Source organism: Protopterus annectens, chromosome 11.part0, assembly GCF_019279795.1.
Source record: "Protopterus annectens isolate FY-2018-M chromosome 11.part0, PAN1.0, whole genome shotgun sequence".
Classification (NCBI taxonomy): Eukaryota; Metazoa; Chordata; order Ceratodontiformes; family Protopteridae; genus Protopterus; species Protopterus annectens.
This window is the reverse complement of record NC_056745.1, coordinates 173144397-173170978: the sequence shown is the minus strand read 5'-3', so window position 1 is coordinate 173170978 and position 26582 is coordinate 173144397. Positions and strand designations below refer to the sequence as shown.

The 26582-nt window shown below is 43.0% G+C and overlaps 1 protein-coding gene across 1 annotated transcript in view; it reads right to left on the bottom strand.

The window, feature by feature from the left end:
- Positions 1-23270: 23270 nt before the first annotated feature.
- Positions 23271-26582, bottom strand: part of PARP11 (poly(ADP-ribose) polymerase family member 11) — a 519323-nt gene continuing 516011 nt past the window's right edge. Inside the window, exons 8-9 of the mRNA XM_044087183.1 lie at positions 23634-23798; positions 23271-23328 (exon numbers count right to left, since the gene is read on the bottom strand). Of these exons, the coding sequence (XP_043943118.1) occupies positions 23271-23328; positions 23634-23798 (223 nt within the window). The remainder of the gene's footprint in view (positions 23329-23633; positions 23799-26582) is intronic.

Here is a 26582-nt window from a genome sequence, read left to right as displayed (position 1 = left end):
TCCAAAAACACTCTTGGCATACTGTTCCATCAGCAGAAGCCCTACCCCCTTCCACCTCCAGTCCACACCTTGATAGCAAAATCGTGACCTGACTACCATACACCCAGCCATAATCCCCTTCCATGTGGTCTCTTGCACACACACACACACAATATATCAACCATCCCCTGGCCCATCATATCAGCTAGCCTGGCCCCTATACCACTCATACTGCCAACATTAACAATTATTACCCTCAATACCACCCTCCTAGTCTTTCCCCTCACCTCCTGCCATATGACTGCTGGACATCCTACAGGGGATACCTGTCAGTGCAAAGGTTACTGTGCCATTGAATGACTCAAGTATGTTACAACAATACTGAGACACTGTCACTGATTTTGTCCCACTGCACCCATGTATGCATGGTATCCTACAGATGTCCTGCTGTAACAGGTTGAGAGGGATGACTGCACAGCAAGAGTATGAATTTAGTGTGCCATAATGACATATACCAGACATGTATGTGAGGTATGACTTATGCACATGTCAGTACGAGTGGGTATATGTGTCCACCTCATGAAAACAGATATGAGATGCAAAATGTCATTAAAAAAAGCTGTACATGTGTGTAATCTTAGTTACTGTGCACCCAAAAGAGTGACACTTCTACAGCTGCCGGTTGTTGCACTGCCCTGACAAAGCCATGGTTAGTACAATAAGCATGATTATCATTACTAAATTGAAGAGGCGTCCAACTGTGTTATGGCTTTATGGCCATGCCCACTACAAACAACTGATTGAACACATACATGGCTGCATGGCCTTAGCAATACCTTACTTGTCATACCTGCTGCCACCAACATAGAGTAATCCCCTTTGCTGGATAGCAGCATTACACAAACCACAGACTTGGTCCCTATAGTGGCTGTATAGGGCAAAGTAGGGGCAGGAACCAACTTGGCGTCAAGTCAGCCATTGTCTGAACAAGCATAAAAGGTCACAGGTGGATTACTGTAAGGCCAACTATGAGTAAAAATTGGAGACATCCACCAAGGAAAATCACAAGGCCATCTTCCCATACGTCTGCAATCTCACAGGCAACATACCAACCCAACCTGTAATGGTGGCCAATCAGATCACATACACATGCAACACAGCTGCAGGCAACCTGATGCAGATAGGGTTAGGGCAAACATACCCCCCTGGTTCAGCATCACTATAGGTGGATATGTACTGAACCCACATCCCTCCCCTCATCACCAGTGAGCAGGTACATATTGCCTACTGAAACGCAACAAATGTAAGTATCCATGGGACGTCATATCATCCCTGTCTGCATCGGGTCTATATCACGACGTTGAATGCAAAGGTGTTCGGATGTCGTAATATCGAACCGGGAAGTTCAAAATGTGAAAATAGCAAAGCCACAAAACACCGATTTTTTTCACAGGGAAAAAAAACTGGTGGGCCATTTTCATGGCTTTGCTATTTCCTCCATTGTGGTGTGATCTCGGACTTGGCATATATAAGTGGGGGGGGGGTGTTCACATTAGTATAAGTTTGAAGTGTACATGTTTTTTTGTTATTGTACCAGAACAGTGATTTTTTCCCCTGGGAAAAAAAAATCTCTGTTCTGTGTGTTCATACTTCTTGCATTTCGAACTTCCCGGTTCGATATCGTGTTGTTCTAACACTTGTGCATTCGACAAAGTGATGTAGACCCTCTGCATCCTACATGAACTCAGGCATGTGCTCCCAGCTGCATTACACACTGTAGTCACACCAAACCGCAGTACCATCCACACACCATTCGCATGGAAGATGGCTAATATCATCCTTTACACAGACCTGAATGAGGAATGATGGATTATGCAAACAACTTGCCCTCACTGCGAGCTCTATGACTCATCAGGACCAGGAGTGCAATGCAAGCTGATACTGTGCTGATAGATTACAAGGGTATGATGTGATTGTGAGTGGTGGCTACTGGTATGGTTGGGAGTGTTGGCTACTGATATTCAAGGTACATGTGCAGGCACTGGACATACTGTTGCCAAATGTATGCGGTCCTGTGATGTGTTTCCCTGTTAGTGTCTATGTCACATTACTGGTGAGAAATCTTTTCACAAGCAGAATGCAACCTGATAATGGAAGCCATGATACAGTACCATACAGTACTGTTGGGCTGAAGCCAGCAATATCTGAGGAAGAGGACCACCTGGTGGGATGACCCTGCCCACAGGGTAAATTAGGTGGGCCTGCATGCACGTATATATGAGCAGGTGGGGCATCATGCCATCAACCTCATATGCCATGCCTGGAAAAGGGCTGCTGTCATGGCCAGGGACCCCACAACCACAGTTGGAGGCCCAGCCATGCAGCCCCACTGACACCAAATGAGGAGCTCCTTGCCAAGCTTGGGCCAACCATCACAGTACAACACCAGGGTACACAGCCCCACTTGCTGGAGGTGGGTGGCACCCACACAATGGAGAAGGAGTGTGCAGGTAAGGTCCCAGTGGGGATTAGCAGACTACTGTATGAGACAGAAAGGCTCATCCAGACTCTGCTACACTTTGCTGTGAAGGAAAGGTTAGTTTGCTGTTACTTTTTGTATTTCTGTATTGCCTTTCTATATTTTGAATACTGTAGTTTGTTTTCTTTATCTTGTGTTTTGCTTGCATTCTGTTTTAAACAGCATATTAAAACTTCAAAAGAGACCACAGCTCTCTCTGTTCTGAGTCAAGCAGAATTTTTCCCTCCCTCCCACCCATTTAAGTTGTCTTGTTAAATACCACTGTCTTTCTAGTTGCCCGCCTCTTATGTTAATCTGACCATATATCTCATTTCTCTCTACTTTCACTGGCTTATGTGAGTAATCACAAAACCATCACTTTTGAAATCCCACCCTTCAATTATTTAAATTTATTGGCCATCCTACAGTATTTCATAGTACCAAAATAACCACCCCTTTCAGTCCATCTTGCTGTTTTAAAATAGTAACTCTCCACTAAACCTTAACTTTTAAACAGGTAAAACTCAAGTTACCTACTTTCATATCTAACTTCTCTAGTGCACACTGCAGAGTGCATTCTTTTCAATCTTACCTTTAAGCATCCCTGTTACTAGCACTTTCTCTAATACCTAAAAGATCATCTCTACTTGACTCCAAGTAGACTTTTCTCTATCTGTTAAACCTAGCACTTGCTCCTACAGTACTTATTACCTTGATACGGCACTCTTATAGATAGCACCCCAAAAGGCAAAACCCCATTTCTCGGTCACCCACATCCCCGGAATCTCTTTTAAAGTTTTTGTCTAGTCCTTCTAGCATGTCGAGGATCAGTTGCTAGTGTCCTCTCCTGCTCAGCTGGTGAACCTGGGAATATTGAGGCAATGTTACAATTGCCTCATGTACACAGACAACCCTCTCCTCCTCCCACAAAACACAAATACATGAGAGATGCAACTATACGGCCAAACTGGAGGCTGAGCTCTCTCAACATAGGACTGGCAAGACCAGTCAGGAGGAGAAGGTTACCACACACACTATAGACCCAGTCTCACATAGTACCATCACAACCTCAAATCATACACATAAACACACAAAGACATACTCGGGCTCTGATCAAAAATCTACCAAAACAGCAGAGGCCACCAAAGCAGACACCCAAACAACCACCACCTCAGAACACAACACCTGCAACACATAGACCTCACAGTCAGAGTGTCAAACAGTCACAGCCCTTAAGGCCAAACACAATGCCAGACACACTAGTCATTGGTGACTCCATAGTCAGACACACTGACGCCCGCTCACCAGACTGAGTAAGGAGAAGGTCACAGTAAGCTGCCTGTCGGTGCTAGAATCCGCCACATAACGCAAGCACTCAGGTCTCTCAACAGCAGGTACAAATGACTCAGTCATTGTCCACGCTGGTGTAAACGACCTGAGACGCACCTCCTTGGACTACATGAAAAGAGACATTGAGGAGCTCTCTGATTATGTAGCCCAGGCAGGTATGACCCTGACCTTGAGCAGTATCCTACCTTCACCAAGAATGATGCCACAATACAGAGATAAGATGATCAGCTTTAACAATTGGCTTAAACTCTGGTGTCATTCAAAGGGGATCCAATGTCTGTCTGCCTGGGATGACATGCTGGACAAGCCACGCTGTCAAAGGACGGCTTGCACCTGTCACCCTGGGATTCCGGATATTGGCAAAGGCTCTTGCCACCCCATAGTGCCTTTTTAGGCAAGGCTCAAATTCTAAACCTACCACCCTAGAACACAAAAAGGAAAAAACTAAGGGTAATGCTGCTCAATGCCAGAAGTCTAAATCTCAAAATGCACGCACTCGAGGCCCTTCTCATTATGGAGAACATCGATGTCTGTGCAGTGACAGAAACCTGGTTCAAGGCTCCTGAGAGCACCCCAGCACTATCAGGTTTTACCTCTTATCATGCTCCGCCCCAAAATCCGGACAATACCAAGAAAGGAGGGGGGGGTATCCATATTCATCAAAGACACCCACACCTCAAGACTGGTGGCAACGCACGACGCATCGGAGACCATCCAGGTGCAATTAACCATAGGCAAGACTGCTCTGCAAATTGTAGCATGTTACAGGCCACCCTCACAAACTCAGGAACCTCACATGGCCTTCCTGAAAACACTAGAGGGGATAAATGTATCACCAAACACCATCATACTAGGTGACTTCAATTACCCTAATATAGACTGGGAACACTACTCAAGCCCAAACACCCTAGCCCAAAAGTTCCTGGAATTCATAAACTCAAATGCCATGGAACAACTAGTCACCATCCCCACAAGAGGAGAAAACATACTTGATCTCATCATCACGAACATGGGAGCACAATGTTCAACACCGAAGTATACCCCTCACTGGTGAGATCAGATCACAAACTAATCTCGCTGGAGGTCCTCATCCCACCCCCACCTGAAATAAAAAGACCACAGTTAAGAACTTCTCGAAGCCGACTTCACACTTCTAAAGACTAGTGTGGTCTCCTTTAAGGCCCCGAGCATGGAAAACAGTACTCAAGCCGCTGAATCACTTACAAATGCCTTCTACCAGCACCTGCAGGACTGCATGGATAAGGCAATCCCAAGCAAAACAAAGACTCTTTGTATCAAAGGCAAGCGCCCAGTCTGGTGGACCCCAGCCATAAACAAACTCTACAACAAAAGGAGGAAGCTACTACAAGATAGAGCAAAATCCTTAAAAGGTAAGACACCCTTGATCACTATAAGTAAAAACTAAGAGCTCTCATAAAATCATCCAAAGCAAATTTTGAGAGAAAAATAGCTAAAGACTCAAAAGACAATCATAAGGCCTTCTTTAGCTATGTTAGAAACCTGGGAGGAACCTCCCAGATATGCTCAGAACTAGTTCAAAATGATGTGAAGATTACTGATCCTACAGACATTGCCAACATACTGGCTGACAGGTTCAGTGCAAACTTCCCCCTCCCCCAAAAGGAGAGATATCTATACCAAGCGATTGCAGCCATCCAAACATCTCCAACGCCCAAGTGAGAACTGCTCTCTCCAAAGCAAAAATCACAGCATCCATGGGACCTGATGGTGTCCCCGGCTGTGTGCTCCACGAACTCAACGAGGAATTAAACCCACAGCTAGGACAGCTGTTTAATCATAGTCTTACCTCTGGATACGCACTCCAGGAGTGGCGACTGCAACTGTGGTCCCACTTCACAAAGGTGGTGCCTCCACCGACCCTGGAAATTACCGCCCATTAGCTTGACAAGCCTTATCTGCAAAGCCATGGAGAGGATCATAATGGACCTCATAAATAAAGACATAGGAATTTGCAGACTTTGGATCCATCCCAGTTTGGCTTTGTCAAAGGCAGATCATGCCTTCTAAACTTGGTTGACTTTTTCAAACAGTCACCAAAGCCATTGATGAGGGAAAGGCAGTCCATACAGCCTACCTCGATCTGGCGAAGGCCTTCATACAATACCCCACTGGTATCATTGAAAACTCATCAGCTTAAATGTTAACCCATACATCACAAGATGGGTTGCAAACTGGCTGAGTGACAGAACCCACAGGGTCAGAGTTGCTGGCGCCATGTCAGACTCAAAGCCTGTCACAAGTGGTGTACCACAGGGCTCAGTCCTGGGCCCACTCTTGTTTGGCATCTACTTTTCCAAGTACAAGCAAACACAGGAGGGTTATGGCTGACAAAGTTTGCAGATGACTGCAAACTGGGCGCCATAGTGGAAAACACATCTGACAAAGATATCCTTCAGAAGGGTCTCACAGAAACGGATAACTGGTGCCAGAGCCATGGCCTAAAGTTAAATGCCAAACATTGCATAGTCATACCCTTCGGGAAAAACAAGGTTACCCCTAGCTACCAAATAGGTGGCAATCCACTGAGCATAGAAGAAGTTATCAGGGACCTGGGGACCCAGGTTGATAGTAGTCTGTCATTTGACACCCATGTAGCTAAAGTAGTTAGGAAGACCTTCTACATTGCCCACCTTATCATGAAGGGATTCTCATCTAGATCAAGGAGGTCATAGTCTCCCTATACTCATCACTCATCAGACCAATGATTGAGTACAATGCCCCATTCGAATGTATCTGACCCGACACTTGCAGCAGCTGGAGAGGCCACAAAAGTTCCTCACCAAAAGGATAAAGGGTCTCAAACATCTGTCCTATGCTGCCCGACTGAAAGAACTCCAGCTCTATTCAGTCGCCACCGCTTGCTCAGAGGTGACCTTTGCCTAACATACAAGGCCATGTCAAACCCAGATTTGATGAATATGCTTCACCTCAAAAATCTAGATCCCAGAGCCACAAGGGCGGAGACTTAAACCTCGACACGGCTATTAATAGGACGCGCTGGAGGGATAGATTCATCACCCAAAGACTCCCTATGCTGTGGAATAAAATCCCGGTATATGTGAGGCAGAGCACCTCGCTGGCCTTGTTCAAGAGAAATCTTGACCAATGGATGGGAGATCGCAGATATACCCCAGGGATTACCTCAGTGTCACTGCTCAACAGAGGCACAGCAAAATAATGGGTATAGTTCCCCATACTAAAGGGCTGGCACAAAACTATGGGCTAGGCTTGTAAATGCCCTCGGGCAGATAGCCTAGTATGAACCTATGAACCTATGAACCTATGAACCTATCTGTACAGTATCTACATGCATGTGCCAGGTCAGACTGCAGTTGCAGATGGGGATTTCTAATGCACAGAAGTGCAAATCTATGGTGAAGGACAGCAAACTGTGTAGTATTGGGTGTTGTATGTGCAGACATGCTGCATCCATCCTTTACCAAGGGCACATGTGAGTCTGCTGACAATACCTCTCTCCCACAACTACACAGGTAACTCTGGTCTGCATACGGGACAGCAGCCTGAAGCTGGTGAGTATGGAATTGTTCAGTTGCGCTTTGACAATACCCCAGGCATGTGGAGGGCATGCAAGTTACCATGCACACAACTATGACTAACAGTCATATTGCTTTATGTGCATGTTCATTTGTGGTGAGGTTAATTGTATTGCATCACAGTGGTCACCACAGGGGCCTATCTGAAGAGAATGTAACATTCATGTAGCATACCTCACAATCTGTTAGTGCAAGAAGTCTAGACAGACACCAGCAAAATGTGTTGGACAAACTGTCTAAGGTAGGGACATGTGTGAAACATTACTGCTATACAGTGGATATAAAATGTATACACATACCTGTTAAGATGCCATTTGTTTCTGATATATACTGACTGAGATCACAATATGTCATTCCACACCTTTCCCAACCTTTAATGTGACCCATGATATGAACAATTCACTTGTAAAACCAAGCATCTGGACTCATGTATTTCACCTACAAGCCTAGACAAGTGTGAGGGTAGCAGACGTCGTATCAATATGCTGTTTCAGTTAGGTATGATAGCTGATGCTGCCACGTGTGGCACTACACTCACTGTGGCCTATTTGGAAACAATATCACATACATGGGTATTGTTAAGGCAGACAGAGCACTAATAGGTTCCAAACATCTGGATGCTCTAGATACATCTGTACCAAGGACTGGTATGGCCTGTACAATGGTTTCACATGCTGCATGTGAGGCAGATGCCATTGCCACACTATATAAAGTAATGGCATTAGGAGGTGGTCATCTACCATGTATGGTACACACATCAAAATGGTACGAGCCCTCCCCCCCACACACACACCAGTATTGAGATTAGAACTCCTACCTATTTATGTCTATAATAGTGTTATCAGACAAGCATTGGAGCTTACACAATTTCATCTCATCCAAAGGTACTTGTAAGGTGAATGACATCAACAGAACTACTAAATTAGGATGAGTATGGTGGTACGCAACTCAAAATGGTATAACCTTCACAGTACATGATTCTCACACAAACATACACAAACAGTTGCCACTATTGAGATTAAAACTCCTGCTTATCTAGTTATTTGTATTATGGTACTACGCAGTTAGCAGAAGTGCCATGCAGCTTACACAATTTCACCTTGTCCAAAGGTACTTCTAAGGTGAATGACAACAACAGCACTAGTAAAGTAGGGTGGTGGAAGTGTAAAGGGTGGTACACAACTCAAAATGGTATAAGCCACACAGTATCTGATTCACACACACAGACAAAGTTGCCAGTACTGGGATTAAAACTCCTGCATACCTAGTTATGTCTACTATAGTGTTACACAGTTATCAGATGTGCCATGGGGCTTATACAATTTCATGTAGTCCAAAGGTACTTCTTAGGTGAATGACATCAACAAGACTATTACATTGGAGTGAGGGGAAGTGTAAAGGGTGGTACAGAAGTCAAAAATGGTATAATCAACACAGTACATAATTCTCACAACCACACTCTCACACACACATGCCAGTATTGAGACTAGAACCCCTGCCTATCTAGTTTGTACTAAAGTGTTACAGAGTTACTGCATATGCTACAGAGTTTACTGGACTTACAACTGGCCAAAGGTGCTGATAACTGCACAGGCTGAGGTAAAGTATTACAGGTGGCAGGAAGTCTGCCTTCAGTTTCACCCTTACATCTTGCTAGTTCTTTCTATCTTGCACTGCAAATAGCATTATAGCTTTGCACTTCAACAGGTTATTGTATCAATAAGTGTATCACACCTGGGGACCATTAGTAGTATTTGTTCATTACAGAATTAGCCTCAGTACTTACTACTTATGTCCACCCCTCCTGGCATGATTGAAGTGCAGTTTTCTGTGCTCTCACCTATTAACCTGGTGCACTTGTCCATTCTGAAGCACTGTTGCAACTACCTCATGTACACAGACAAACCTCTCCTCTAAACTCCAAACACTCAGACCAGTTATAGTTACTCCTATATCACCAAATGTGGAAATATGCACTCTCCAGCAAAGACTGGACTAGTTGGTCAAGAGGATAAGGTCAACACCTGCACCACACCATGTGGACCACAAAGCTCGCCACACCACCCACTATGACAGCCCTGACATACACTGAAGAGCCACACACCCATCTTCACAGAGGGACTCAATGGACGTTTACACAAACAGCACAGACCAGAAAGACAGACATCCACTCCAACACCACGGCATAGCACATTCCAAAGGACATGTTACCTACACAGTGTGTCCCTCAACCTACGCTCCTAAGGCTGACCACCTTGCACAATACAGTGATCATGGGTGACTCAGTACTGCAGCACACAGATGCCCCACTCACTAAGTTGATTATGGAGGTGGTAATAGCTAACTGTCTATAACGTGCCAGCATCCTACACATGACACACCCAGTCAGGCCACTCCACAGCTACAAGTATCACTCTGTCATCATCCATGTGGGTGTGAATGACCTGAGACACACCTCCCTGGACTACATGACAACAGATATGGTTGAACACACAGATTATGTGGTCCAGGCAGGTATGACAGTAGCCCTGAGTAGTATACTGCCGTTACCCAGAATGATGATGCATGATGATGCAGAACTAGCAACAGATAATTGACTGCAACACTGGCTTACGTGTTGTGTGTCATTCTCAGGGGATCCGGCATCTCTCTGCTTGGGATAACATGATTGATAGACCTCAATGCTTTGGCAGAGATGTCCTTAATCTGTCAGCCCTGGGTTTCCAGGTACAGGGAAAGTGTCTTGCCACCCCTATAGTGCCTTATTAGGCAGCGTTCCAAAGCAAATTACCACCATAACAGCTAGACATGTATGCGATCTGAGAGTCATGATGCTCAACAGTAGGCATCTAACTGTCAGGATGCAGTCACTCAAAGCACTCCTCAGAGTGGAGGGCATTGACATTTGTGCTGTAACAGAGAGGTGGTTCACAGCAGCAGACAGCAGCCCTGCACTAACAGGCTATGACGCATTCCACAGCTTTCAGCACCAAAACATGGACCACACCTCCACAGGTGGTGTTGTCTCCATATTCATAATGGATATGCACACCTCCAGACTAGTATCCCAAGCATAATGCATTGGCGGTACATCCGGTACAACTGACTTTGGGAAATAGTGCAATCCACACCACAGCCTGTTATTGGTCCCCAGCTATGTCCCTAGACTGTCAATGCACATTCCTCAACACCCTGGCATCTATGAAGGTCCAACCCAATACTGACATAGTTGGAGACTTCAACTACCCCTCCATCACCTGGGGAAAGTAAGTCAAGCAACAGTACACTGGCCCAACGCTTCATGGAATTCATCAGTTCCAATGCCCTGGACCAACTCATACTGACCCCCAAAAGAGGATGCAACAAACTTGATCTGTCTTGATTACTTACATATGGGACTGTTGCTCAACCACAATTGTCAAGCCCTACCTGGTCAGATCCAAACATGATGTAATCAACATGGAGCTCAACATCTCACCCACACTGCCCAGAAAAGTAACCATCTTGCAAAACCTCCCCAATGCTGACTTTGCAGTAATAAAAACAGGGGTGGATGACTTCACTGCACCCATGCCAATGGGAAATAGCTGCATGACTGTCGCATCATACACATATGCACCGCACAAACATGTACATGGATGCACGGTACTAGCCATAGCCAACAGAACACGGACACTGCCCCCCAAACACTGGAAGCTAATGTGATGGTCCCCTGCCATTACTAAACTGTACAACAGAAGGAGGATACCGTTGCAGAAAAAGGTGGTGTCCCAAGACTGAACTCCCTTATTAGCCTCAAACACAACTTGGAATCCCTCATGGAATCCCCTACAAGCAGCTATGAAGGCAATTGCAGCAGACACTGATGACAATCACAAAAGCCTTTGATAGTTATCAACAACCTCCACAGCAATAACCACAAGTGCTGTGAGTTACTGTACAATACTAATTCCTATCCTGAGACAACAGATACTGGCCACAGTCTTTCCAACACATTCAGTGCCAGCGTTATCCCCCCCCCCCCAAGGGAACAATCACAATGGCAGATGAATGCCAGGCACCCAGCATTACTGCTGGCCAGGTTAGACCTGCATTGTCCACAGGTAAGGATACAGCTTCCTTGGGTCCCCAACATATCCGTGGCTGTATTCTACATGACATACAAAGAGACCTGGCACCACATCTGTGTGCCCTGGTGATTCCCAGCCTCAGCTCAGGCTTTGTCCTTCCAAAAAAGGGTAGCATCTACAGACCCTGGGGATTACTGGGCCCTTAGCCTGACAAGTCTACTATGTACGGGTATGGGCGCATCATCAAGGACCTGATTGACCAAGATATGGGTGATCTCCTAACTGTAGACCCCACACAGTTTGGCTTTGTGAATGGCAGATCATGGCTGCTCAACCTGGTTGAAATCTTTCAGTGAGTCACCAGGGATGTGTATGACAGTAATGCACTGCATACAGCCTACCTCAATCTGGCCAAGGCTTCTGATACCATTCCTCAGTCAGGAATTATTAATAAACCCAACAAACTAGGCATCAACCCCTATATCAGTGGGTAGTTTGCAAACTGGTTCACAGAACACACAGTGTGACAGTGACAAACCAAGTCAGACTGGGAAGCAGTCACGAGTGGAGTCAAACAGCAATCAGTACTGGATAGTGTCCTGTCCAGCATCTACTTCTCAGGAGTCCAGCCCAACACAGAGGAACTCTGGCTGACCAAGTTCACACAGGACTGCAAACTGGTTGCTATCATGAACTCCACAAGTGATGCTGACATCCTACAAAAAGGCATCACTGAGACCAATGAGTGGTTTGGAAATGGTGGCCAGAAGCTTACTACCACAAAATGCATCATCATCCCCTTTGGTAAAACACTCAGTTCTCAGTAAGTTCCACATCAATGGGAGTCCAATGAAAACTGTATGTATTATAAGAGATCTGGGGACACAGGTTGATAGCAACTTCTCCTTCAAGCACCACATTGCCACTGTGGTCAGGAAGACCTTCTATATGGCACATTCATTACCAAGGGTTTTGCATCCAGGAAGACAGTGGTAATGATCTCTGTCTACTATTCCCTCATTAGATCACTCCACAAGTACTATGGCCCATTTACCATGTACCTCACTAGACACCTGCTACAGCTGGAGAAGCCACAAAAGCACCTTACAAAGGGGTTTCTATGCATTAAACACACATCCTACACAGACAGACTCAGAAGACCCAAGCTATTTTCTGTGTCATATCACCTAATTAGCAGCTATCTGTGTTTGACTTACAAAGCCATGTCTGACCCATCTGGTTTAGAAATGCTACATATAAATCCATCCACACCACACACTGTAGAGACCTCTACCTCAGTACCATAATCACCACAACATTCTGGTGAGACAGGTCCCTCACCAAGAGACTGTGCATGCCCTGGAATACACATCCCATACATGTCATGCAGAGCACCTAGCTGACCATGTTCCAGAGAAATCATGATGAGTGGATGGGTACTGGACAGTTCAACCCAAGGATAACTGCAATGGTTGTACTTGATACAGGCACTGGGAAGTAACATCGGGTGGCACAATGGCAGGGCCCTTCTTTGTGCTAGGCTTGTTAAGGCTCCTTGGCCATTATCTACTACACTTGTAAACCTATAAAGGGAATGACATCAGCAGGACTGATAAAGTATTGGAGTGGGTGTTAAACTTATCAAAATACTTTGTCCTACAGACAGACAGATGCCACACACACACACACACACACACACACACACACACACACACACACACACACACACACAAACACACACACTTGCCAGATGTGAGAGTAGAACCCCTACCTAACTAGTGATTTGTACCATAGTGTTATGCAGTTACCGTACACGCTACACAGCTTACTGGGTTGAGAGTTGGCCAAAGGTGCTGATATAGGGAATAACATCAGCAGGACTGATAAAGTAGGGTAGTGGGTGGGAAACGTATCAAAATACTTCTACTTACAAACATACATACCCACACAAACATTTGCCAGATACAAGAGTATAACCGCTGCCAAACTAGTCAATTTGTACTACAGTGTTAAGCATTTATCACATGCACTACTGAGCTTACAGGGCTGACAGCTGGCCAAAGTTGCTGATAAGGGACTGACATCATCTGGACTGATAAGGTGGGGCAGTGTTAAGTGTCTTGGGTGGGAATGGCATAAAACTGTTTCACCTATAAACAAACACACAACTATTTCAGTCTTGTACATACAGCTGTCACTTACACACACACACACACACACACACACACACACACACACACACACACACACACTTTTACATTTACCAGGACTGAGATTAGAACTCCTACCTAACTAGTTATTTGTACTATCGTGTTATGCAGTTATCACACATGACACAGAGCTTATGGGGTTGAGGTCTGATGGAAGGCACTTCTAAGATGACCGATACCTGCAGGACTGCTAAAGTAGGGAAAGGGGAAGTGTTCTGGGTTTGAATGGACCTAAAAGCTTTTAGTTGAGAACACACACACACACACACACACACACACACACGCACATACACACACACACACACACACACACACACACATGTTTACATTTGCCAGGACTGAGATTAGAACTCTTACCAAACTAGTTATTTGTACTATAGTGTTGTGCAGTTATCGCACGTGCCACAGAGCTTATGGGGTTGGACCTAACAAAAGTGACTTTTATGGTGACAGACATCTTCAGGACTGCTAAGGTGGGGCAATGGGAAGTGCACTGGGTGGGGAAGGCCTATTCATTCCTAGATCCTACTGACAAGTGTATGAGCATGCCCAGTGTGTCCTTCTATAGTATATGTGGGACTCCATTCCAGAGATTGTACTCCAGTCCGGTTTTGTGCTACAGCCATACCTCTCAACTTGTTGGTGCATGATATCTGGAGATAGCCTATCAAAATGTTGGGACAATGGGCCATACAGCGATTGTGACAAATTCTCTCAGTAATGTATGGGTTGTTAGGGTTACAGGGCTTGTTTTAGCAGACATTGTCATATATGTCATTTGACACTGTCATGTATTGTTTCAGTACCTCCCTCGTGACATACCTGCTCAGATCATCATGGTGATTTACCAGAGGAATACAGGATGGATGATGCACACACCAGGGTTATGGGCCAACTGCTATACATTCTTGCACAATCTAGCCTGTTGAGGGGTCTGCCTACAAACAATTGACTGCTGGTGCTGTGGAAACGGTCCAGCACCTTGGTGACATATTACAATAGTGGAATCTCTGTGCATTTATGTTCTGGCCTGGTCTGATTTCCTGTCTGCAGTTGGGTAATATAAGTCAGACAGGATAAGACTGACAGGCCGACTCCAGATAGATTTTCAGGGGATAGGATATGTGGGGTGTTTGTGCCCTGGGCAGATATGTTTGCCTATAGCTACCAGTACTTTACATTGGGTTCTCCTTAATGGTTGACTGCACTTAGAGGATCTTGCGTGTGTCAGACTGTTTGACCAGCCTGGAGGTGTGTGTTTATCACACATATTGCCAGGCATTTCTATATGGTTTTCTACAGCTGATCTGCTGTGTGGGGTTGGTGGTGGGTATGGGACCCCACTTTGACATCCACGCATGTGATGTAACCTATGACCTCCCCCAGTTATTTGGCTCACCACATATACTGTGGTGGTATTTGTCGAATAGAGTGGTACTGCATGGTGTGGGTAGGGCAATACTGGGGATACACATCCTGCTGTCCCACAGAGGTGTCAGTTGTCTGCTGCTATCTCAGTTAGCCACCCCATTCCCTTGCATTCTTGATCAATACCACAGATATACTATCAGAAAATTCCACTCCATTAGTTTATTTTATTACACAGACTGGCTTACCTTGTGCCTGCAGCTGTTGCAAGAGTGATGCTTGAGGGCTGATATGTTGGATGCACTTAATACACTGCCTATACATGGTCAGGTATAGGTGGTGTGATGTTTGGCATCCATTTTACTGTGTGCGTGCGAGTCAGAGAGAGAGAGAGAAAGACAGAGATCAGTCCCTGGGACCCTACAGTGTCAGTGTATGTGATATGTGCTTCCTCTTTGCCAAGGCCAGGGCATACTGGATACGCCTCTATCTGCCTACAGGGGCAGGCTCAGGATGTTTCTACTCCGAGTCACTCTGTGCGGTGGGGGGCTGTGTGGCCCTTCCCCATTTTGTTCCTGCTGCAGCTGTTTCCATAGGATCATACTGTGTAGTGTGCCACATACTATGAACATGTGTGCACATGTGGCTGGAGAGTACTGCAAGGTTCCACTGGATATGTCAAGGCAGCGGAACCATGACTTGAGCATCTCAAACACATGCTCTATAATGATCCTGGTTTGTGCGTATGCCTCATTATGGCGTTCTTGTGTGGATGTGTTTGCATTTCTGACGGGTGTCATCAGTCACGGCTCCAGTGCGTAGCCAGCATCCCCCACCAGCTGGCCATATGGGATGTCCCCACTGGCAAATGCCCAGTACAACTCTAACGAATGCCAAATGTGGGAGTCATGATAGCTTCCAGGGCTGCCAGCACACATTCATGATAATGCCCTTGGCATCACACATGACCTGGCAGTTGATGGAAGGGAAGCTCTTGTGGTTTATGTAGACCCTATCGCGTTCACCAGGTGGTGCTTTGATGTGGATGTGCGTGCAGACTATGGCACCCAGTACCTCTGGGTAGTCTGCTACATGGAGAAAGAGACGCATATTGCTGGTCCTCTCCTCATGGGTGCTGGGGAAGTGAATGTGCTCAGCGGCATGTGTTTGCATGGCATCCAGGAACTGGTGGAGTATCCTGGACACAGATGCCTGTTAAGACCCCCATGATATCCCCAGTTGGTCTTTGGAAAATACGCGTAGCTAGTATTCTTAAGGCTACACATACCTTGGTATCCACTGGGATGGGTTCCCCCCTATGTTGGTTCTGGCTCTAAGGCAAGGCCGGCGCAACTCGACAAGTTGCTGAAGTATGTCGCTGTCCACCCTCTTCCCCTCCTCAGTCTGAGTTGGTTGCCAGCATTTTCCTCCTCACCACCCTTAGTCTCCAGCACATGCTGATGGATCAAAGCAACAGTAGCCCCTAACATGTTTTGTTAGATTTGTCAGTTTAAAATTCCCCCGAATGTGTACACCAGTGGTGTAGAGTTTGTGGGTAAAACCAGACTGAAAGGTGTTTGCATAGTTTCTAGTAGTGTGCTGGGCTGCTGCCTGTGTAATTGACTGATTATGATACATTCTGCCTGACAGCTATGCTGTTTATTTATTTATTCCAGTTTGATGACCGGGGAGGTCCACTGGGCTCAGGAGCCCGTTTTCAGTGGATGCCCGGGGAGAAAAGCCCCACATTACATAGTAAAATTAAAAAACAACAGATACAATTAAAATTATGATTCAAAGCTATAGATACATTAAGATACAACAGATAATAGTAAGTTTTATGAATACTGGTAAATTGTGATACAGAGACAGTATGAGGTACAGTGGTTACATAGCATATGAGTCATGTATTGACATGGTTGGTTAAAAAGGTTACATAGAATCTGAGTCTTGTTATGGCAGAGTGGTAGAACAAGCATAAATGTTAGGGAGGGGGAAAAAGGGAGAGCAAACTATTTACAATATTTACATATATACACAAGACAACAGTAAAGAATAAGTAAAATCCATGGAGCAAAGTTGTTGGAAATAGTAGTATGGAAATACAATTAATGTAGATAGTAGAAGGCTAGGTGGGGAAAGTGCAATTGCACTTCTAATTGGAGAACAAGTAGGAATGGAGTTGGGTTTTGAAGTTGTCAGGGTTTCCTATCATTCGCAATGAAGGAGGGAGAGAATTTCATTTTCTGGCTAAGGAAAAAGATAGGAGGTGCTGCCCGGCAGGTCGCTTTGGTGTGTGGACAGTGAGTAGGTTTAGGTGAGCAGATCTAAGTGGCCTGTTAGGGGTGTATGGTTGTAGGATGCTGGCTAGTGCAGGACATTTAGAGGGGTTAAATAATAGCCTATGGGCAGTGGTAAGTTGGAGGTACTCTAGAAGGTTGGGAAGTTCTAGCCAGTTTAGTGAGTGGAGGGCAGAGCAATGGTGGGAGGAGTGTTTGGCTTTGATGGCGAATTTTGAAATTTTATTATAACAACTTTCCATTTTTGAGGAAATGGAGGCAGATAAGTTAGTTAATAGAGGGGTGCCATACATTAGTGAGGGAAGAAGATAGGTAGTGGTGAGGGTTTGTCTAGAAGAAGGAGAGAGATAGTGGATGTTTCTGTATAGCAGGCCAAGTTTTTGATGTGTTTTCTTGATGTTGAGTTGAATATGGGTGTCAAATTTTAGGTTTTCATCTATAGTGACTCCAAGTAGTTTGGCATAGGGAACAATTTCTATGGTTGAATTGTTATGGCTTCTAATTTGGAAGATGTTTTTGTCAAGAGGGAAGGATTTTGAGGGGGGAAGAGTAGCATTTTGGATTTGTTAGCATTTAGAGAAAGGTGGTTTTGGAGCATCCAGTTCTCAGGGGTGGAGAAAGCAGTTTGAGTGTATGATAGAAGTTCTGGGAGGTTGGTGGCACAGCAGATTAAAGTGGAGTCGTCGGCATATTGTACGATTTTAGTATTTGGGATGGCAGAGTAGAAGTCATTGATAAAGATGTTGAATAGCATAGGGCCAAGAATGGAACCTTGGGGAACTCCAGTGGGGGAAGGAAGGAAGTTAGAGGTGCCTTTCCTCCATTTTACAGCTTGAGATCTGCTGGATAGGTAACTTGAGAACCAGGATAGTGTATTGTGTGAGAGGTTGAGGTTAGCAAGGTGGCTAAGGAGATGAGTATGGGAGACAGTGTCGAAAGCCTTGGAGAGATCTAGTAGAACTGTTGAAACTATTTTACCAGTGTCGCGGGCACAGTTGACTATATCTAGGAATGAGAGTAGAGCAGTTATAGTGCTATGGTCAGGATGGAAACCATGTTGGGTTTGAGAGATGAGGTGGTTTTTGATAAGGAAGAGCATTAACTGAATGTGAATGCATTTTTCCAGTATTTTTGATATTGGGGAGAGGATGGCTATGGGGCAAAAGTTTGAGGTTTTATTATTTATACCACCTTTGTGGAGAGGATGTGTAAAGGCAGCATGCCACAGCTTGGGGACATATGATTCCTGCATGGATCTGTTGATTAGGATACTAATGGGGAGGGTGATTTCATCTGCGGCAATTTGTAAGAATTTTGATGAAATGTTATCTGGGGCATTAGAGCAAGGTTTTAGTTTGCTGAGAAGTTTTTTTATATGTGAGATAGAGACTGGTTTAAGTTCAAAGGTGGGGGGAGGGTTGGGTTTAGAGGCTGGGGTAGAGTGACCGAACTGCGTGGATGGGTTAATTTGGAAGGTCTTATTTAGTTCAGCTATAGAGTTGGTAAAGAAGGAGTTGAAAAGAGTGATAATTTCTGGATCGGACTTGGTAGTGTCAGGGCAAGGATTATTTTTGGTGCCTGGTTGAGAAGTGAATTAATGGACTTCCAGAATTGTTTGGGGTTTTTGGAGTGGTTGGCTTGGAGTGCCATGTAGTAGGATTGTTTGTCTTTGGATATATATGTCTTTTAGTAAGGTTGTGGAGTTGCTTATATTGAATAAGGGTCTCTGGTTGTTTATTGTGCTGAGAAAGATTCCAGCATTTGTCTCTCTGTTGCATAAGTTTTTTGGTTTCTCTAGTTAACCATGGGGCGGATTTGGATTTGACTCTTATAGTTCGGGGTGGAGCTTGGGAATTAAGTACATTTAGGAAAGTAGAGTTAAAGGACTCGATGGCTCTGTCAAGTGGTAAAGTTTTTAGATTGTTCCAGTTAGTTTGTTTGAGGGTATTAGAGAAAGTTAGAGGGTTGAAGTTTGTTAGGTTATGGGTATCTAGGTATTGGTGCTGGAGATGGGGAGACTGGGTTGCTTGGTGGATGAAGGCAGCCAGGTCGTCACTAAAAGAGTCGGGAAGGATACCTGAGTCCAAGATGTTGTTAGGGTGGGTAGATAGGATCCAGTCCAGTGTAGATCCTGGAGGATTTATTTTGTTGGGTCTAGTAATAGAGGTAGTTAATTGAGTAAAGTTGAATAGATTGACAGATATGGCTGGGTTTAGGTTATTAATTTTGTTCCAATCTATATTAACATCTCCTAAAATGTAGGTCTCTAGGTTAATGTTAGTTGAGGCCCATTGCAGGATTTCTTCAAGGGTGGTAGTATTGTTACCTGGGGGAATATACAGGGATGGTTCTCCTTGATTGACTTCCTTCTGCAGTTTCCCCTTCCCATTTCCTCCCCGTTTAAGCCCTGATGCGTGCCATGCATTCCCGGTGCTTAAATGTCAACAGTTATGCTATACCCCAGTGTTTTTTTTTAGGCCCGGTGCGCATCGAGCACACCCGTTTAGCTCGAGTAAACAATTTTAAGCAGAACTGGCCTTCCTAGATGTGAACACGCTCTGCATTTCATGGAATAGGGATATACAGCCTTGGACACACCCCCTGCCTTAGCTGTGCTTAGCTAAGGGCAAACACGGGCCACTGAGCTCCAACGTGCTTACGGCATTCACAACACACCCCTTTTCATGTTAGCTGCTCGTCTTGTCTACAACATGGTGTTGGAGAACCTACACAGTTAGGTGCAGTCTGACACTTAGAAGAAATTTGTGATTCAGTATTAATCCCCTCATTTGCAACCCTTACTCCTGAGTTACCAAACTTAGACTGAGCCTTTCCCGTTAGCAACCACTATTTCCCTGCTATTGTTTTCATTCTGCATGCCATTGCCTATAATGACAAAATGCAGATTTCTGTTAAACCCCCCCCCCTTTTTTTTCATTTTTGGCACGATCCTGTTTGCTCGCCGCTACCCTATACTTAAATGGTCAAAATTGGCCAAAAAGCAAAAACTTTTATTTTACAAAAACTAAACTATTTTTTCTTGCCAATGGCCATGTATTTGGCCATTGGCATGCTTAATTAAGGGACTACATGTATTCTTTGAGGATGTCTTGCCTCCATTTTTTGTTTTGCAGAAATGTATTCGGCTAGTAGCTGAATACATTTCTGCACCCTACACTGTTCCTGCACGGAGACCTGCCTACTTCCTGAATCACTAATTCAGCGCATTTGCATGGCTTGCACCAGCAAATGAGCTGATTAGCATACTGCAGGGCTTTCCATGCAGTAACAGTGTAGGCAGGCTTGTGCACGGCAAAAGGGCACATTCCTGGACTGCTCAGTGCTCATATTCCTTGCAGGAGCGCCTACACTGCTCCTGCACAGTGAATTCAACTTCATGAATCCTGGGGATTTTCACTTCCAGTTGAAGAATTTTTGTCTCATCTTAAAGATGTTCCTCAAAGAGAGATCAATAAAAAAAAAACAGAACACTCCCAAAACCACTGATTAAGGATCCATGGGATAAAGTTATTGTATTTAGATGTAGATAGTTCAGCAATATGAAATGTTCTGATAATGTTATGTGGATATAACAGTAACTACTTTGTTAAAACTGTCTGAGTATTTTTCGTTTCAAGAGTATAAATAATTTTACAGTCTAAAAATGTTATTGATTTTCCCTAGAGATGCTTATATGTATTGTGTATATCTCATTATTATTAAAGTTATCTTGTTTATGAATTTGCTTTTGTAACTGTTAATAAAAAAAATTTAAGCAAAATAGAAAAAAAGAAAGTGGTGATCTTGAAACCGCTAAAGGTTTGTAAGTGGGCATACCTCTCAACTGTACAGATTTTCACAGAATGTCCAGATTTTTGTTTCATATTTTTGGTCCATTTTTCATAAAATTGTGATTTTCTGGTAAAACATTGCCAAGTCATTAAAAACTGAAGTCAGAATATAATGATAGATATTTGAGTTTCATATTTTACACCCTTCAGAAAATTCATGCTTACACAAAACCTGTTATTCTAACAATCTTCTAAGTTTGTAAGAGCAATATTTAAAAAATGTCCCTATTTTTGGGCCTCCTCCCCTTTAATTATGGCTTTGTTCAGATTTCTTGCCCTAAGAGGTTGAGAGGTACGTAAGACGGCAGAGTAGTGGAAGCCCTGCAGTCTGGTTCACTTGCGGAGATCAAGAAGAACACTCAGAGAAGTCTATATTACAGATTAAAAAAGATACAAGAAATCAGTCACATTTTGCAGTAGGAGGCTGTGGGTGAGCCCAGGATCAACCAGTATTACTACTGCAACAGGCATCACCTGATGCCATAAAATGCAATAAATTTATACAAATAAATAAACTGCATGTCAAACAGGACACAGAAAGGCTAGTTGCCAAGGCACGTTAACAGGTATTGAAGGTGTATGAGTATTAGGCACTCCAGTCTATCTTTGCCTACAAGTGTGGACAAAAACAAGTCAGAGTTAAGTGGGCATTTATTTAAAGCTTTATCTATGATACACAGTTACTGTGTGTTGTACTTTTGCACTGCTAGTATAATTTCTAGATGACACCTAAAGATCAGGCAGCCTACAACAATCAAAATATCTATGCACATGACAGAACGTCTGGCAAGATATTAGCACAATCAGAACATTTAATACAAAAATTGGCAACCTCATAAACCAAGAAAGCCTATGTGGAAAAAATACCAGGAGGTCTACTTGAGGATATCCACACAAGTGCAGCAAGTACAATATATATCGTAAAAAAACATTTTCCAACTCATTTTTACATTTTCAAAGTTGCCATCCATTTTATCAAAAAAAGAATATAATGAAAGGACAAATGGTTAGGTTGTCGAGACTTATCAGTGACGATAGTTTGTATGACTTAGAAGTTTAAAAAATTAATTAATATGTTATTAGAAAGAGGTTATCCACAAGATATTCTAAATAATATTAAGTTAGAGGTACTGCAGAAAAGGAAGACAGTGTATAGACCAATATTAAAAGATGGTTTAGCAAAGGCCATTGTGGATAAAAGATCAAACAGTATGAGACACGCAATGGTCCTGCCATACAATGCATATAGTGGAACCATCAAAAACATTATTTTTGACACTTGGTGTAGTGTTCTCACCAACGACATAACTACGGTAGTGGAAAGTTCTCCAACTTTTACATATAGTAGAGGGAAAAATTTAAAGGAAATTATGGAGACAGTTGACAATCAAAATGTATACAAAAATGATGAATAAATGTGGATCATGTAGTATTTGCAAATACATTAACAATGGACCATATGTTGCAGTTCATAACTATAGCAAAACTATTAGAAGTCCTGGGTTTTGCAACTGCAACACTAAAATGGTCTTGTCACATGTTTAAGTTGTCCTACATTTTATGTAGGTAAAACTATTAGAAAACTAAGACTTAGAATATTAGAACATGTAAGAGACATAAAAAATAAAAAAACTACCAACGCTTTATATGTACATAGTTTAGGTTGTAACAACTACAAAAAGTTTTTATTTTTTGTTATTGACAGGGTTCCACACAGTGACAAAGGAGGAGATGCCAAGACACTGCTGGAGGTAAAGGAATGTCTTTGGCAACTCAGACTAAATGCATCTAGGTCTCCAGGAATAAACAAGCATCTAGGTCTCCAGGAATAAACAAGCATATATCAGTTTCAAGTATCTTAAAATGTAGGTCACAATGTATATAAAAAGTTTTAACTACTATATATAAACACTATATTTCAATATTGAACAAGTTCATATATGGTTATTTTATTAAATAATTATGTTAATTTTCAACACTTATTATATTATATTATATATTGTACATTACTCTCTAGGCTTTAGATACTTAAGTTTTACTGACAATAGTAGTCTTTAGTCTTTGGTATATAGTGTTAATTAAATGCCTGAAATAGAATACAATATACATGTTTATAGAAATTTTATGGAATTATTTAATGTTCACACAGGTGTTATTATGTTTAAAAACAAACTACCCAGTCTGGTTATTTTACAAGTCTAGTTGAGGATATGCCTGGGTGGGAAAAGTGCCATGAGGAAATGACTTAGGCTTCATTTAGTGGATGTAGAGCAAGGAGTACACGACCTAAAAGGGGATATGGACATGCAAACAACTATTTGTACATAAGCTACATACAGCAGATGATGTCATTTTAATAGCTCACATTATGTGCAAATTATGTCACATTACCTGGCAGCCTTACCTTTTCCATATGCTGTACCATTTGCTCCATTTAACCTCCAGTCAAAATTACTGCAACATATTGCATCCACAAATTCAAAGCTTGTGCCATGGAAAAGCATCTCTTCACGGATATCGGAGACACCCCTGATCTTCATCAGCTGAGCCTTTTTCCTACGAAAGACAACAGTGAAAGATGTATTGGGACGTTAGATAGGAATAAACAATACAGTCTCACAAAAGCCAGCCTCCAGTACATCATACATGCCTGGCTATGAGAGGCTCAGAAGCATTAAGCATTATTTTTTTTTTGGGATGGCGAAAATTAAAGCTAGGATGATATCATACTACAAAGTACACAGGCACTGACTTGCAATACAGCACATTCATTAGAAGAGGAACAAGAAAGTACCATGAAGAGGGAAGTAAAAGGATAAAGTACAAACTGCTAAAATAATAAGTTAACTAAAAAGGTTATACAAGTAAACTAGAATAATTGTGAAAGCCCAGTAAAGTACAGTTGTGTAAGCTGCACTTACTTGTAACTGTAAATGTTCACTCACTGCTGCAAAAGCCTTTAGGCTATAAGAGTTGTTCACATGCCCAGGAAACAACAGCCATCCAGCTTTTCACAAAGGTCTGGTTCCCTCCCACACCTTCACCTGACTGTTGATTAGCCAGCCTCAAGTAGGAAAATCAGCAGTCAGGGTGAAGATTTTCCAAGGACTTTCTTCCCACACAGATAGAAAGCAGCCTAACAATCCTGAACTAATAAACATTAGTAGCAATTTTACACATACACACACACACACACACACACACACACACACACACACACACACACACACACACACACACACACACACACACACAAAACATAAAATAGAAATATAAATAATGTTACTTTATATCCCAAATACAATTATGTGCAAGAGTAGGTGGATGAAGAGTGGCTGTTCGTACTACAGCAGTGAGGAATTCAGACATCTACCTGGTAAGAGCAAATTACAGAACTGTATTATGTTCATCATTCCCAATGCTGCAGTAGCCTTTACTCTATATTGGTTGATTACTAAAGCCTATCAAACCTGGGAGGAAGAAAGATACAGATCCTGGGGCCCTTGGAGAATGGGGGTCTATACTAGGCCGTTGAAACTTCAAAACAGCGAACACTCTTACAACGACACGGAATGACCAAAACTGCAAAATGTTGAATGGCCAGAACAGCAATTTTTTTCTGAGGGGAAAAAAATCACTGGGCCAACAAAAAAAAAAGAAAACAACCCCCCCAAAACAAATTGACAGACAAAATAAAATGGGGGGGGGTTACTTAAATATACCAACTCCGAGACTGCACTACAGTGGAGGAAACGGAAAAGTCCCGACAATGGCCCAGTGATTTTTTGCCCTGGGAAAAATTGTCATTCTGGCCATTCGAGATTTAGTAGTTTCGGTTATTCCGTGTCGATGTAACAGTGCTCATTCTTTTGACGTTTCGACGTCCTAATATAGATCCGGAGAATGGTTCTAGCAAAGCTCAACCTGAACAAGGAAAAAATGGAATCCAGCTTATAAGGCTTTGTAAAAGTATAAAAGGAGGATCATGCAGCTGTCTCTAAAATGTTTCTAGATTACTCCCCTTCCAAGTATGCCATCAATGAGTACAAGGATCTAGTAGAATGTGCCTTGATACTGCCATAAATGTACTTGCCATGAAAGGAATAACAGAAATTGCGGAGGACAATCACACAAAAATTGTCTGGTTAGACAAAGGTGTCTCTTTTTCTCTACCGATAAGAAATAAATATCAGATCAGCTTTTCTGAAGGACTTAGTTCTGTAAAGAGTGTTTATACATGTCCAAAGTATGAAGAATCCTTTCTCCCTGTTTTTTTTTTTCAGTTGTAGGTAGAAAACAGGCAGACTGATAATTTTATTCAAAGTAATCTCTACAACCACTTTGGGCATAAAAATGGTTGTGTTCTTAATGTGACTCTACCTCTGTGAAATATGAGGAAAGGTTCACCCACCATGACAGCTTGCTACTCAGAAAAAACACCTCCTGCTCTTATCTCCATCACTAATGTCACATATCTTATGAAATAACTACTACACTATGAACTCTTTTCACTGTTTATTGAAAATTTGTATCAAATAATTTTTCTTATGTATGCTTATTTTTTTTTCCATTATTATTTTTCTGATAAAATATATTTCATTGTATGCATACACTGTAACCCGCTGACACTGTTAACAGAAACTGTAAGATTGTGGAGCTTTTCTCCCTGGTTCTCCACTGAAAAAGGGCTACTTAGCTCGGTCGAACTAACCCGGTCAACAAATGTAAAATAAAATAATAAATAAATAAATTAGAGTAAAGATGAATACAGTTTCCAAGTCAAGAACCTTAAATCAGCCTGATAAGCAGGCTGACATGGTGACAAAGTCAGCTTTTCCACGCCAAAGTTGAGATCTCAAGCAACAGCAAATGAGGAGGTGTAAAAGTCCTTTCAGAAACTGTATAACCACAAGTAGAAAAGAAAAGGACGGTCCATGGGCAGACATGCTGAAATGGCCACAAATGAACATTTATAGTGCAATAAGAGAGGACAGAGGGTAGTAACTCACACAAATATTTGAGCACCAGTGATATTCCTGGTGGATTCCTGGTTACTGTACAGGCACAAACTCGAAAATCATTTCTACTTGCCAATATAGGATTTTTTAGTAGTAGGTTTTCTGGCCTCCTTTAGTACCTGCTGCACATCTTCATGAAATCATTTCATAAAAGTTTTCAGAACTGAATCATCCACGCAGTGAGTTGAAGTTGATTGAGAATGGGGAGCATCAAACTTCACTTTATCATGAGAGTAGATCCAATCTGTGAGGAAGCTTGTGGAAATTGCCCTTGGCCGATTCCATAAGAATGGAGAAGCAAAGCTGCATGGGTCAAAAAAGG